Raw genomic sequence first — 16,923 nt, forward strand, 5'->3', positions numbered from 1 at the left:
CAAAAAGAAAACAATTAATTCCGAAAGATAATTACACACACACACACACACACACACACACACACACACACACACACACACACACACACACACACACACACACGCACACACACACACACACACACACACACAGAAAAATACCCCCACCCCCAAATCATCCCAACCCCCAAGTTAAGAAGTTAAGAATTGCATATTGTATCAACTGTGCATGCACGCACATCCATACACACTTACACACGCACACACACACAGAAAAATCAACAATACCCCCACCCGCCAAATGATCCCAACCCCCAAGTTAAGAATTACATATTGTATCAACTGTGCACGCACACACATGCACACACACACACACACACACACACACACACACACACACACACACACACACACACACACACACACACACACACACACACACACACACACACACAAATTATTTGGCAGTGTCACTCTCTCTGATTTTCCCCATATGTTCCTTCTGCACTGTTGCGTGGAACACAGTTGAAGCGTTACAAAGGAATGTGCAACTACATTTCCCTGCAGCAGATTTTTTTCATATTACCCCCCCCCCCCCACGCACCAACCCCCTCCCCCCACCACCACTTCTTTTATTGACTTCTACTGAAGGGCAGTGAGTTGTAGTGTTAATTCAGCAAAACACAGTTCTCCTGTTACAGTTTAATGAGCGGGGATATAAGGTAGAGCCTGCAATGGCAGCGGGGCTGACGTTACGACACGAGGCTCGGCCCGCTCTCTCCATCCTGTGGTTTTCACACCGGCTATTAAAGGTTGCCTAACCGGTTGGCCTGTAATATCTAGGATTCCTGGATTAAGCAAAAAGCTACGCTGAAGCTCCGCGGTTTTTCTGCCTTTCACCACTTCTGGAACACGTGACTGTGTCTCGACACAGGTAGAGGAGCATGTTCATGGTCTGACGTTTGGCCATATACTGCACACAGGATCTGTTCACTTCAGAGACAATGAAACTGGGGCATTATTAGGTTTTGTGCGCTTGAAGATGTTGTGCATGGCGGGCATCTTGCTCCAGGAAACACAACCTGAGCATAAGAGCAAAATGATCTGGAAAGGAATCCCAATTTGAGCATGACATAAGAACAAACTGTATTCACACGGCGGCCATTGTAACCCCCCCCCCCATTTGTGTTGTTAGATAATGACTGTGTCTGGCATTCTATAGCTGAGAGACCCGTGGAGAAACTGCTCATGAGCATGACTCAATAAGTGCAAAATGTGTTCACATGGCCATTTTTCTATTATGTCGTGCTCAGGTTGGGATTCCCTTTCCAGGTCATTTTGCTCTCATGTCATGCTCAGGTTGGGAGTCATGCCCATGAGCACTTTCTCCACTGGAATCCCAACCTGAGCATGACATGAGAGCAAAATGGCCGCCGTGTGCATGCGGTCAATAGCAGAGGCCGAGAACACGCATTAGTGCTGTGAGGGTCGGCCATGTTCCCTCGGGAAGGTTTGTTTTTTAAAAACAGCTCCAAAATAGCCTCACAAAACAAGCTGCTCACGAAAGCGAGGAAGACATTTTCCTCTTGAGGAAGACATTTTCCTCTTAACGAAGACGGTTCCTCTTAACGCTCTTTTCTTTTTTTCTCTTTGCTCTTCTTTAGCTGTCAGATGAAAGGTACAGTATGACACCGTACTCAGTCGACGGCCCCGTCACGTCAGACGGTTCCTCCACTAGATGTTTATTCCTCTTTCTCTGTTTATATAGTTGTCACGCTTACGCGATCACATCTTAAATATTTATCCTAAATATTTGTATACCTTGTGCACAAGGCTACTGTATACACCGCTACACCTGTAGCGGTTGTGACTCAGGATTACCTAAGGCTGCGTTCATGCTGTATATTTATAAACACATGTCTTTTTAAACTTATCTGACCCCCATATCCAGCGTTATAATCCTCACCAGGTGGTTTGTGTTGCTTTGACTTTGTGATACACAAGGGACCCCCCGCCCCCGCCCCCCACCTTTTTTTCATCCCCCCCCCCCCCTCCCCTCTCCTCGTCCGCTGTCGGCTTGTTTTCTCTAACCCTTGCTTGTCACGGTCACCCACAGAAGCCGTACGCGTGTCAGATCCCCGGATGCACTAAGCGCTACACGGACCCCAGCTCCCTGCGCAAGCACGTCAAAGCCCACTCCGCCAAGGGGCTCCAGGAGAGAGAGAACCAGGTACCAACCGCCAAACTACCAGTGGTTTTACGAGAAGGAGAAGAAGTGGGGCGGGTGGGGTCGGGGGGGGGGGTGCAGATGTTGGGGTGGGATGGTGGTAGGAGGGCAGGGGGGTTAGTTGGAAGAGAGAGAGTGAGAAGTTGTGGGGGGGAGAGAGAGATATGGAGACAGAGAGAGAGAGAGAGAGAGAGAGAGAGAGAGAGAGAGAGAGAGAGAGAGAGAGAGAGAGAGAGAGAGAGAGAGAGAGGGAGAGAGAGAGAGAGGGAAAGAGAGAGAGGGAGAGAGAGAGAAGTTGTGGGGGAGAGAGAGAGAGAGGGGGGGGAGAAAGTGAATATTTTGATGAATGTTTATGATTCAGTAAAGATGAAATACAGCGCAACACAAGTGTTATTATTCATCCCGCTTGCCTGGAAGAGCAGAATAGTGGGGCCTATTGTTCGATGTTATCTGGCCCTGTTTGTTTTCTACGGTCCATAAGTGACATTGGAACTCGCAGTGTATTCCCATGGCTTGTTTGACTTAAGCAGAACCACGTGTGCTTGTGACACTGCTAACGCGCCTTGGACCGGAGCAATCCCCCAGAGGGCGACCAGATGGGACTTGTCAAACAAGCTCTTCATTAATTCAACTTCGTAAATCTCGGGTTTCCTCAAACTGAATTGTCACCACCGTTGGAAGTCCTCATATGCTCATAAACACAGAGATAAATATTTTTTTGCTGATTAGGTGTAGCATTCAAATCATGTCCTCATGTTTGTTGCTGTTGTTTATTTGTTTCTTGGGTGTCCTCAGAACATTTTCATTCAAACCTTTATTTGAAACTCAAGAGAGCCGTTGAGGTTGCCCTCATATATACATATATATATATATATATACACAAGATATATATGAGATAAAACAAGACAAACGCTGTTAAAACAGTTACACTTTAAGCAGGGCGGTTTGCGATCATGGTTTTAAACTGTCCATAGGTTAGGAGTGTGTTGATCTCAAGTTCAAGTTCAAGTTTGTTTATTAATTGTACTTGAGATCTTTAGGGCGTGTTGAAGATGGTTCCAAGAATTTGGAGCACTGAAATAAAAGACTGACTTTCCAAATTCACCTTAAGCATGAGCCAATCGTTTGAGCGGTTAGTTAGGGTCCAGAGTTCCAATCCAGCATTATTGTGATGTGGTGGTAAGAAAACAGATTCATTCTTTATTCATCGAGAAGCTGGTTCTGTTTCTGTAAAGGAAGCCAATTTTCTGTTTGCTTGCTGACAAGATTGTATATATTGTATTTAAATGTAAATTGACCATCAAGCCAGATGCCAATATATTCATACTCGGCAACTCTCTCAATGTTAGATCTATTCACAGTGAATATATGCATACTATTATAATCAATATGCCTGTCCAGCATGGATTTTGTTTTATTTGCATTAAGTACCTGTTTAAGATGAATAAGTGTGTCTTGTAATGCACTAAAGGAAAGTTGCAGGTTCTCAATTGCTAGTTGTACAGAATCAGCAATACAATACACAATATTGTCATCAGCATAAAGATGGACTTGATAGCCTGTCAATGAAGAGACAATATCATTAATAAAAAAGACAGGACCCAAAATGTATCCTTGCGGAACACCTTTTGTTACCAGCAAGAACTCAGACTGGACACTCCCGACCTCTCACTCTGAAGTATCTCAAACGAATAATTCTGAAACCAATCACAAGCATTTCCATCAAAGCCAACACTGTATAAGAGCAAAGAACATGATCAACTGTATCAAATGCTTTTGACGGATCTATGAAAAGGGCAGCACAATGTTCCTTAAGTGGATACTATATTTGTAACTAATGTAATAACTGAAATAGTGCTGTGATTAGCTCTAAATCCACTGAAATAGTGCTGTGATTAGCTCTAAATCCAGATCGGTGCAGACTTAATACAGAGTGACTTGAAACAAATGCCTTGAGTTGGTTTCTTTACCAAAGAATCCAGGGCCCATTTATCAACGTTGCGTACGCACAGAAATGTGCGTAACCCGTGCGTACGATCATTTCTAAGCAAAGTGTGGGATCAATTTGAACTTGTGCTTGACTTTGTGCGTATATCTACGAACAGCTTGGAGCATGCGTAGCTGGCGCCCGGTGGTAGAATATGAATATTACAACGCGGAGATAAGCTTCCGTGCATTAGTTTCAACACTGGCGTGTTCTGTATGGCCCGTAATTCATTATAGTTCATTGGAAAATAGCAACAGTAGTGTAATTATGGTCAAAACCCTATAAATAGCATTTGGAATAATAGGTATTTCTCTCCGAATGAATGCAGCATGGTTTATATATAGCATTATCGGAATATACGGGGTGTACTGACTGCGCTCCGCATAACTCAACTCGTTATTATTTTGCGCATAGATTGCAGAAATACGGGAACGTTTTGATTATATTTTAAAGGCTTTGCCATTGTTAAACGAAACAAGTGGAATTTCTAAGCTGTAAGCAGAATACAAGTCATATGAACACCCACGATATAGTGTTCTTCCCCCTTCTAGAAAGAATAAATAACGCATTGCAACGAGAACAGAGGTTATTTGTTGAGTGTAGTATGTGTATACAAAACCCTTGCAATAAATGTGTCTTAGATGAATGAAAAGCATACATGATCTGGATACAGAACATATATCGTGTGGGTGATATGACTTGTATTCTGCTTACAGAATTCCACTTATTTAGTTTTACAATGTCAAAGCCTTTTAAATATAAATCAAAACGTTCCCGTATTTCTGCAATCTATGCGCAAAATAATAACGAGTTGAGTTCTAACAAAGAACGTATTACATGCTGGCGAGTAAACTGTAAATGAAATAGCCTATAACAGTCATTATAAAGGATGGGCTATCATAGCAGGGTCTTCCCAACCTTTATTCGCCAGAGCCCCACGATTCCTGGGAGACATATAGGAATATGATATGATATAAGGTATACTGGTCCGTCAGCGAGGATAGCAAGGAGTCGGATAGCCATTAAATGCCATTTGAGAATATAGGCTATTAATGCAAAGCGACGGCCTATAGCCTATACATATTATTTAATGTTTTCATAAGCGTAAAGATACAACAGCTAGATTAATGATCAAGTTAGTTTACTGTTGTGCAGGGTTGTGCCATGTGCTATTATATGCGCAAGTTAAGTTGCATAATGTAGGCTATGGCTGCTATTATATGTAATTCATATAGGCTACCTAATACCGACAACAAAATAGATTGTATCATATGCCTCTACAAATCATATTATACCCGGTAGCCAATCGAACTACACGAATAAAGGCATTCATATTCCAGCATGGTTATAATAATGACACACCAACGCCAAACAGTGGTTAACAAACGGTCTTTATTAGTATTTTGAGCTGTCCAGGCAGAATTGCAGCAATGGTCTTAGGGAGCCGTTGATATCTGACATCACCATGTACAAGTCCGCCAGCCTTTTATTTATCCCATAACACGGGTTGTGTCTTCTTGGTTCCGTGAACCCTGGAGTTTCTCATAGTTTGCCTGGGTCAGTCCATTATTTCACATCCCATGGGGGGTGTTTCATGACCATATATGGATAATCATGCACGAGCATTGACGGTAGAACAAAGAGGTATTTATCAACACGGAGGAGCGTAGGACCCGTGTACGCACGGTTGATAAATCCCAATATTTCTGTGCGTACACACATTCTAAATTCTGTGCTTACGTACGAAAATAGAACACTTTCTAAGAATTGTTGATAAATGAGGGCGCAGGATCTTTGACAGGCAGGATTTGATTTGATTTGAAATCTTTATTTCGAACATATAAATGAATACAAACAAAATAAATAACTAAACAAAATCAAAACATAACTCAAACTAAATAAATAACTAAACAAAAGCAAAACATAACTTAATTTACATGTTCGAAAAGGAGTAGGAAGAAGTATACACTTATTTAATCCTACCCCTTTTCCACTACTCAAATGAGTGTACTAATTTAAAACATTTCAAAACAAATATATATATATATATGCAAAAATAATAATAATAATAATAATAATAATAATAATAATAATAATAATAATAATAATAATAATAATAATAATAATAATAATAATAATAATAATAATAATAATAATAATAATAATAATAATAATAATAATAATAATAATAATAATAATAATAATAATAATAATAATAATAATAATAATAATAATAATAATAATAATAATAATAATAATAGAAAAATCTTGACAGGCAGGATAATTTGATGATTGGTCTGTAATTATCTAGATAATTTCTATCAACAATTCAACAATCCACATATTCAGATGTGTCGTAATTCACATCACAATCCATGCATAAAGACGCTTCAATTTATGCTTGAATGAAACACAATCCGGGCGCTCCGTTAAGCAAATACATAAACCGCGGAGAATATGAAACGAATCAGAGCCAAACACCCGATTTCATTAATTTAAAATATCCCAGCAGGATTCACATTTGCAATGCTCCCTTATTAAAATAACCACAGTTTGTATCGCGAATCCGAGCGCCGTATATATGACGTGCATTATTTAGGTCAAAGTAAATCCATAGGCTGAATATGATTTATTAATCCTTCCAGGAAGTATACCAATGTCTTGTATAGATGTCTTGGAGTTGAAATATTCCCTACTATATGCCAAACGGTGAAGTATAATTATACAAGACTCCAAGATAGGATCACAAATGACTTTGACAGGTGGTCAAAACTTAAAAACTCAGTACAGGCCCGAGTATCAATAGTTAAGATGGATGTTTTACCTAGAATCAAATTTTTTTTTTTTAAACTTAAATTTTTATTTTCATTTTTTCAACAACATACATAGACAACATTCATAGACAATACACAGTACATAAATTAAAACAAATAGACAAAAAATTAGTAAAGAAAAAGTGTGACATGGGTCTTTCGGTCCATTCTACATTTGCATTATTTATTTACATTTTTATTCATTTCCTTGTATCCTTTTCAAACCTCTGTGATGTCGTTACTTCCCCTCCTGTATTCTTCCCATTTTCCCCATTTCCATTCAAACTTTTCTTCTTGCAGCCTCAGCAGATGTGTGATTCTCTCCATTTCCTGTATCCCCTCTACCAACTCTATCCATTGATCCTTTGTCGGCACTTCTACCTTGTACCACAGTTTAGTTAAAGCTTTCTTGGCTGCCACTATCAATATCTTAATCAAATATTTGTCTTCCCCTTGGATTCCTTCCTGTGACAGATTCCCCAAATACAACACTTGGCCTCCCTGGGGTATTTCGTATCCTATTATTTCATTTATTATCCCTCTTATCTCTTCCCAGTAGTGCCTTATTTTCTGACATCCCCAGAATATGTGTGTATGGTTCGCCCCTTCCTGTCCACACTCCCTCCAACATGTTTTCTTTGCTGGTGTGTAATTGCCCTGTATTTCTGGTGTTATAAAGTATCTAATTATATTTTTCCACCCAAACTCCCTCCATATCCTTGATCCTGTGGTTGTTTGTTGTGTCTTACATGTGTCTTACCATTCCTCCTCTGTTATCTCTATTTCCAACTCTCTTTCCCACTTTTCTTTCACATACAATGTTGTATTTCCCTTACTGTCCATTATTGCCTGATATAGTGCTGATATCACCCTCCCCTTCCGTCCTTCGTATGACTTTACCATTATCTTAATTACCCCATTCTGTTCTTTGTCTCTATCTTGCTTTATTTCCTTGTTATAGTAGTCCCTAATCTGTAAATATCTAAAGTGGTCCCTATTCTCTAGTCCGTATCTTTCTTTCAATTTTTGTAGAGTCTGCATCTCCCCTCCTTCTGTCATCGTGCACATTGCTGTTATACCCCCCCCCCCCCGTTCCCACCTCTTGAACCCATGGTCTTCTATCCCTGGTCTGAATTTGTTGTCGTGTGCTATCCATCTCAGTATCTTAGATTCTTTTTCTAGCTTGTATTTCTTTACTATTGTGTTCCATATGTTTATAGTGAATCTGGTAATTGGATCTAGTAGTTGTTCCTGTCTTCTGAACAGCTCCCTATCTCCTATCAGTGCCTGCACTTTGAATCCCTCTCTTTTGGTTTCTATATCTTTCCATTTGGCCTCATAGTTCACATTGCACCAGCATGCTACTGTTCTAAGCTGTGCTGCATAGTAATAGCTTTCTAAACTGGGTACTGCCATCCCTCCTTTCTCCTTTGGTAATTGTAGAGTCACATATCTGATCCTTGGCCTTTCCCCCCCCCCAAATGAATCTTGATATCTGTCTATCCCATTCCCTAAATTGTTTTTGTGGTATTAATATAGGTAGGGATTGAAATAGGTATAGTAACCTTGGTAATATGTTCATCTTAATGATTTCGATCCTTGAACTGAAATCTAGGGACATCACCGTCCATCTTTCTAGATCTCTCTTGATTTTCTGATTTATCTGTGTATAGTTTGCATCGTATAGCCCCTCCACCCCTCTTGTGATGTTCACCCCTAGGTACTTGATCCTGTCCATGTCCCATTTGATTTTGTATTTTTCTTTGATCTCTATCGTTGGTGTGTAGTTCAGTGCTAATGTCTGTGTCTTCGTCACATTAAGTCTATACCCTGAGTAATATCCATATTCTGTCAGCAGATCCATCAGTGTCGGGAAGCTTGTGTCTGGTTGTCTCATATATACTATCACGTCATCTGCGAATAATCCCAATTTATGTTCCGTCTCCCTTATCTCCACCCCTTTGATGTCTTTGGTCTGTCTAATTAGTTGGGCCAGTGGTTCGATGAATACATCGAAGAGCGTCGGCGAAAGACAACAACCCTGTCTGGTAGCTCTCTCTAGTTTAATCCGGTCCGTCAGACTACCATTCACCTTAATCCTAGCCGTCGGTTCTTGATATAATGCCCTAATTGTTTTCATAGCGTTTTTGTCTAATCCAAATATCTCTAATACTTTATATAGAAATAACCAGCTTACACTATCGAAGGCTTTTTCTGCATCTAGGCTAACTAATACTGCACTTCCTCCTTCCTTTTGTATCTCCTCTACTATCTGCACTGTCTTCCTTATGTTATCCTGTGTCTGCCTTCCTTTAATGAATCCAGTCTGGTCTTCGTCTATTATATCTGTCATAAATGTCTCAAATCTTTTGGATATTATTGATGTATACATCTTGTAATCTACATTAAGTATGGACACAGGTCTGAAACTACTACACAGTTCTCTATCTTTCCCTTCTTTTGGAATTGTAGTAATTATGGCCTCTTTCCATGAAGGTGGCATTGTGCCTTTTTCCATTGTGTGTCTGAATGCTGCTTCTAACATGGGGCTCAGTTCCTGCCTAAATGTTTTGTAGAATTCCGAGGGGAATCCGTCGCTACCCGGTGACTTACTACTCTTTGCCCTACTGATCGCATTCCCCACTTCTTGTTCTGTGATTTCTGCATTTAATATTCCATTCTGTTCCTTCCCTATTGATGGTAAATAAAAAATTTCTAAAAAAAATTCTATCTCCTCCTCCCCTGCCGCTATCGGTTGTGTGTATAGTTTCCTATAAAAATCTTCAAATGCCTTCTCTATTTCCGCTGGTTCTCTCAGTATTTTGTTTGTGTTTGTGTCCCTTATTGTGTTTATTTTTTGTTGTGTCCTAATTCGTCTAGCTAACAGTCTGGTCGCCCTCGGTCCCCCATAGTATGTCTGTTTCATGTATCTAGCTTTCTTCTCTATTTCTGACAGCAGCTCCCTGTTTATCTGTCCTCTAACTTCCTTAACCTCTCTAAGTGTCTTCTGGTTCTTTGAGCTTTGGTGTTCTTCCTCTAATTCTTTCAGCTTCTTTATCAAGTTCTGGTATGTCCCTATTCTAGCCTTCTTGAGTAATGCCGTCTTTGCTATCAATTTTCCCCGTATTACTACCTTTAGTGCATCCCATAAAATGTTTGGATCTACCTCCCCATTATCGTTCTCTTCTCTATATCTAATTATGTCTTCCTTCACCTGGTTAACCAAACCTTTGTTGTTCAGAATCAACTTCTTTAGTTCAATGTTACTGTTACCCTTCTGGTTACTGGAAAAAATTACACTCCACCGCATATAAATTTATTTGGAACAACAAACCTCCACGAATAAAAAGATCCACCGCACAGAGAAACAAAGCCGACGGAGTTTTAGCATTTCCAGACTTCTACCACTATTTTAAAGCGTTCTCTTTAAGACCACTGATCACCTGGTTTGATTCTCAAGCATCTGTATCCTGGAGAACATTAGAAGAAAACATAGTGGCACCACATAGACTGCAGGATATAGTATACACAAAATGATCAATTAAGCAATGCGACTTGAAATTTGGTCCTCTTATTACACATGTGATTCGGATATGGCGTGACACACAGAAAAGATTTACTAACCAACATAAATGGCATAGCCATTCTCCCCTATTCAATAACAATGCACTCCTTATTGCACAATACATACATTGGGAGATATCTTCAACGAACGGGGTTTCTGTAGCTATCATGAAATTCATAACAAATTTAACCTCACCAGCTCCACTTATTATTTCTATATACAGTTATTAGCAACTTTGAAGGCTCATGGAGTCCCATTAAAGATACCACTTGAGCACCACAGATATCACAAATTCTTCTATGAAAGGGAGACATCGAGAGGCTTCGTATCAGACTTTTATCATCACTTACTTATGTCTTCGTATGGAATCCTCCCCCTAGACTCAGTCTGGAGGAGGGATATACCAGACTTGGAAGTAGATTTTGATTGGCAAGAAGTCTGGGCAAACGTTCGACTAGCGTCACGCAACCCGGATCATCAACAGATTAATCTTAATTATATTCATAGGACTTACCTGACTCCTATAAGATTGAACCGAATGGGGCTTAAACAAGACTCTCTATGCTCCTTGTGTCTAAGGGGTGATATCGGTACATTTATACATATGTACTGGGAATGCCCCCCTGTTAAGATATTCTGGGAAGAAGTAACCACGCAATTATCAGAATTTTTATTTCTGACCATACCTGTACTGCCTTCTGTATTGTTGTTGAATGATGTTTCTCAGTTAGCAACCTCTATACAGCTAAAGAGACTAATTTTGTCCGGTCTTACGGCTGCTAAAAAGCTGATAGCATCACGCTGGATTCAACCGGATAAAATGTGCCTGAAGGTATGGGTTCTTACCTATCTCGATGTGATTTATCTAGAGATATCTATAGCAAGAATTTTAGGTGTCAATGAAGCCAGCACTGCAATCTGGTTAGAAGTGGTGGAGAGAATAAAGGTTAGCATATGAATTGTAATCCTTGGTTAGAAACGAAATAATGGATGGATTATCCAAGGGGTGTCCTGAGGGGGGGGGAAGAAGAGCGAGCAAGAGCATATGTTTGATTGATTGATTGATTGAAAACTTTATTAACAGATTGCAGAATGGGTACAATACAGTACAGCTCAATACACACAATTGTTAAGGGGATGCAGACCAGAGAAAGACTTTCGTCTTGTTTCCACCAGGGTCCCCCATTTTCAATTCATCAGGACATATATGACATACATGACATACAGATAGTCAGTACTGCTACATCTATACATTTATGACATACCAGATTTGCAAATACAGTACTGTTTGTGATACAGAAGGAGTCAAGAAAAGGGAGTATATACATTTGACGTAGAAACTGTACATTGGAGGAGGTTGGGTGGGGGGGGTTGGGTACACTGGGATATTGACAACCATACTGGGTAATTTACATTGGAGGTGGTTGGGGGGGGGGGGGGGGGCACACTGTATAAACAAGCAAAACTGTACATTGAGGGGGGGGAGACTCTGTACAATACATGTATGTATTGTATTGCAAGTATTATGTATATATCTCGTAAACTACATTTATATTGATTAAAATACTGGAATGTATAATCCTGTGATTTATTGTGGATATTCACTGTTAATGCTTGTGTGTCTAGTTTTATGTCATGTCAAAAAAATAATAAAAAAAAAATTCACAATTTTAGGTCTATTATTTTACATTTCAAAAGCCCCCTCCAAAAGAACGAAGCACAAAAACATAATTCAGAATGGTATAATGGGATCTAGACTGTGAGATTATTTCAGGAAGGGAGCTGGCATTTCTTTGCGAGGGCGTGGCCATGCAGGTTATCGAGCTAACTTTACATTTACATTTAGTCATTTAGCTGACGCTTTTATCCAAAGCGACTTACAAGTTCTGTACGACAAGTCATCAGGAAGGGCACAACTCTATCAGCTGAGTAACAATGTTCATCAAAGTGTTGAGTGCTACAGTGTAGGTTAGTTTATTAGGACATGTGCATGACAGTAAGGTTAGTTAGGGTTAGATATATATATATATATATTTTTTTTTTAAATTCAGATAATGGTTGAAGTGCGTCTTTAGTCGACGGGGAAAGATTGGACGGGTTTCGGCTGTCCTAACTGGGGTGGGTAGTTCATTCCACCATTGTGGGGCAAGGACTGAGAATAGGCAACTTCTCTTTGATGACCCTCCCGGAGCTTGGATAGGAGTAGGTCTGAGGCAGCCAGAAGATGCAGAGCGTAGGGGTCTTGAGGGTGTGTAGTTAGAGACCATTGACCGGAGGTAGGCGGGAGCGGTTCCCTTTGCCGCACGGTATGCTAGGTTGAGGGCCTTGAAGCGGATTCGTGCAGCAATGGGGAGCCAGTGCAGGTCCCTAAGAAGTGGGGTGACATGGGCCGACTTCGGTAGCTTTGAGATCAGGCGGGCCGCTGAATTCTGAATGAGTTGAAGAGGCTTAGTGGCAGTGGCCGGGAGGCCAGCAAGCAGTGCGTTGCAGTATTCGAGGCGGGAGATGACTGTTGATTGGACGAGGAGTTGGGTGGCTTCTTTTGTCAGGAAGGGGCGGATCCTTCTGACGTTTCTCAGAAGGAATCTGCAGATTCTGGTTGTCGCTGCGATGTGAGCAGAGAAGTTCAACTGGTCGTCGAGGACAACACCAAGGTTCTTGGTGGTCGGGGACGCGGTCACAGCTGCATTCTCGACTGTGATGGAAAGGCCGGTCAGGGGGGAGGATTTGGCTTGCAGGTGGAGCAATTCTGTTTTGCTTAGGTTCAGTTTGAGGTGGTTGGTCGTCATCCAGGCGGAGATGTCAGACAGACAGGCCGAGATCCGCTCAGAGACGTGGATATCTGAGGGAGGATAGGAGAGGAAGAGTTGAGTATCGTCGGCATAACAATGATAGGAGAAGCCATGAGACGTGATAATGTTACCCAGTGATTTAGTGTAGAGGGAGAAGAGAAGGGGTCCTAGAACCGAGCCCTGGGGGACACCCATCCGCAGGGGGCGGGTGGCCGACAGGGTCTCTCTCCATGACACTTGATAGGAGCGGTCATTGAGGTATGATGTCAGCCATGTCAGCGCAGAGCCAGCCACTCCCATTCCTCCGAGGGCCGCGAGGAGGATCTGATGGTTGACTGTGTCGAAGGCTGCAGATAGATCTAGGAGAATCAGGACAGAGGAGAGGCCTTTCGCTTTTGCTAAGTGAAGTGCCTCTGTGACCGCAATGAGGGCCGTTTCTGTGGAGTGGCCAGTCCGGAAGCCAGACTGATTAGGGTCTAGGAGGTCATTCTGTAAGAGATAAGCAGTAAGTTGGTTGGATACAGGACGTTCAAGTGTTTTAGAAAGGAAGGAGAGAAGAGAGACAGGACGGTAGTTGCCTATGACGGTGGGGTTCAGGGTTGGTTTTTTTTATGAGCGGTGTGACTCTGGCTTGTTTTATGGAGGTGGGGGTTAACTGAACTTAACCCTGCGCTGGAGCAGGTTAAAACTTTCTGATATGTTGCCATAGTGATTTAGACAATCGCACGTCGGGAAATGGAAAGGTCTGGCTAAGTCAAGTTATCCTGAAAATTATCCGGCTAACTCAGTTAGCCAGGTACGAGGAACAGGGCCCTGGTATCAATGGCTTGCAATGCTTCAACTATGGCAGAATGGCTGAAAGGTAAACTGAGAAACGTGGCTCATGGTGCAACACAATCATAATTAATATGCTCTTTCTGTTCAGAATACAAACAGTCACCACCAGGTAGAGAATTTGTTTTTGTTTTTGTTTGAGTTTACTGCCTTCTGAAATCTTGCAGGGTTTGAGTTTGAGTTAGTTAAGTCTAAATAATCATTTGATTTGGCGTTTCTCACAGAGGACGTGCATTTATTTCTAAGGTGTCTAAATGTAGACCATTGAGATGGATCCCCAGCACGTCTAGCAACAGACCAAGCTCTATTCCTTTCCTTAAATCAACCCGTGCACTGAAGAACCATATAAGTCTGTCTTGAAACCTTTTGGACGACCCATGTATTCGCAGTTGTGCAGTTAATCTAAATCACTTGGGAGTGTGAATGTGATATATCACAAGAAACTACTCAACCTCAACTGTCTTTGACTATGAATGAACACAACACCCTGACCTACCATCTTTAGATAATAACGTTTGAAAACGTTGTTCCTCTGAATACATAAAACGGACTTATATGGATCTTCGTCTGAGGTACCAGAGCCGACGATTCAGGGGAAAGCCAAGAACTTTATCTGTATTTCATTCTAAGCTTTTTGAAGGGTGCATCTTTATCAACCCTTGACAGGAAATTCTTTATGAAATAATCCAGAGCTAGTTCGACATCTGGGAAGTATGATAAATATCACTCAGAGGTCATTTATAAAGGGCTTGTTCGTTAAAGGTTTCTTAAATTTCTCTTGACAACAACTCCCCCCTCCCCCTCTCTGTTGTTGGGTCCTGGAGCTGTCATTGAATTGTTTTTCAAAAAAGAAAAAAAGAGAAACTCTGGGGGAACGCTCCGTGAGCACTGAATAATGAAGTTGATTGTTTTCTGTTAACCTTGTTAGAAAGTCTTTTGGATAATATTGCCCAACAGGACTGTTGGATCTTGTACTGAGAGCTGAATCACAATAACAAAATAAGAACCAGGCGTCCAGTACAACAAGCCACATCCTGTCTTTGAACACCGACAGTGGAAGGAGATGAGTCTGCGATCTAACCACATCTAACCACATCTAACCACATCTTCTGTCCACGTTTTCCGTGCTTTCTGCACCGTCAGGTTCACGCTCACTCCATCCTGGAGTCGGACATCTTGAGTGAATGTCTGGCCAGGCAGCACCTGCACAGCTCCGCCCCGGCCCAGCGCTGCTCCACAGGCTGCGGAGGAGCCAGGTCCCCCGTCCCTGGCCTAGACGAGTTCACAGGTACGCTCAGACGGAACCGTATATATACATATACATATCTGTCTGAATATACCTGCATATAACCCATAGAACTCTGAATGATAGCATGTACAATATTGCTGTATATACTGTATATAAACTGTATATATTTATTCTTACCGTATATATATCTATCCATATATATGTCTGTAGTACATACCTGCATATAATCCTTTTCACATATCTGTAGATACTACAGGTGCAGCTTGATAAATTAGAATATCGTGGAAAAGTTATTTTATTTCAGTAATTCAATTCAAAAAGCGAAACTCTCGTAGATTATAGATTCATTACACACAAAGTGAAATATTTCAAGCCTTTATTTGTTTTAATTTTGATGATTATATCTTACAGCTCATGAAAGCCCAAAATTCTGTATCACCAATAAAAAATAAATTTATTTTTCTTTTGTATATAGAAATGTCGGCCTTCTGAAAAGTATGTTCATGTATGTTCACTCAGTACTTGGTTGGGGCTCCTTTTGCACAAATGACTGCATCAATACAGCTAAATATATAGACTTTTCCACGATATTCTAATTTATTGAGCTGCACCTGGTATATCTATATCTGTACATATCCCTTACATACTCTTACTAGTTACGCTGCTGGCCAGTATGACTTATACTCCTTAAGGTGTTTATACCTGTATCACTGTACATATTAATACTACAACTCTGTACATACATCTGATTAGCACTACACTCAGTAGTACTAATTTATATCCAGTTTAATTACCTGTAAATTGTATATTACTATTGCACTTTACTGCTACATTTGCACTCTGGTTGGAGGCCAAACTTCTTTCCGTTGTATAATGACAATAAATCTAATTTGATCTATTAACGTGAGCTTGGTTTCCCAACGCGTTAAAACAAAACGAAATCAAAAGGGGGTAAAACACCGACTTTCAAACCAGCTCAGCTCTACCTCCTTTCCTCTCATAGCCTCATTCGCACCCCCCTCTCTCCCTCTCTCTCTCTCTCTCTCTCTCTCTCTCTCTCTCTCTCTCTCTCTCTCTCTCTCTCTCTCTCTCTCTCTCTCTCTCTCTCTCTCTCTCTCTCTCTCTCTCTCTCTCTCTCTCTCTCTCTCTCTCTCTCATTCCTTCGATGATAGCTCATCACGCAAGTGTTTACCTTGTCCAATTACTGGGCACCGACTGTGGGCAAGTTGGCTATCCCTCCCCGCCTGTCCCTCACCCTCTCCAAACGCTTTTTCCAGCCAGCGCTTTTTTTCTTCTCTTCCCTTTGAATGGCTGAACCGGACTCAAGAACCTGTCAGGTACGGTAAGGCTCAGTTGGCGGAGGAGGGCGGAGGGAGCGAGCGGCCAGGAGATCTGTCCATGTCTATTACTTCAGACTACTCGCAGTCTTTTACCCAGAAGGCTTTGAGGGGGGGGGGGGGGGCCCTTGCTTGCTACA

The 16,923-nt window shown here is 41.3% G+C and overlaps 1 protein-coding gene across 1 annotated transcript in view; it reads left to right on the forward strand.

The window, feature by feature from the left end:
- The window catches only part of glis1a (GLIS family zinc finger 1a), a 73,713-nt gene that overhangs the window by 41,404 nt on the left and 15,386 nt on the right, over window positions 1-16,923 (forward strand). Inside the window, exons 4-5 of the mRNA XM_084327396.1 lie at window positions 2,096-2,209; window positions 15,341-15,485. Of these exons, the coding sequence (XP_084183522.1) occupies window positions 2,096-2,209; window positions 15,341-15,485 (259 nt within the window). The remainder of the gene's footprint in view (window positions 1-2,095; window positions 2,210-15,340; window positions 15,486-16,923) is intronic.

The sequence above is a fragment of the Notolepis coatsorum genome (assembly GCF_963971535.1).
Source record: "Notolepis coatsorum genome assembly, chromosome: 13".
NCBI lineage: Eukaryota > Metazoa > Chordata > Actinopteri > Aulopiformes > Paralepididae > Notolepis > Notolepis coatsorum.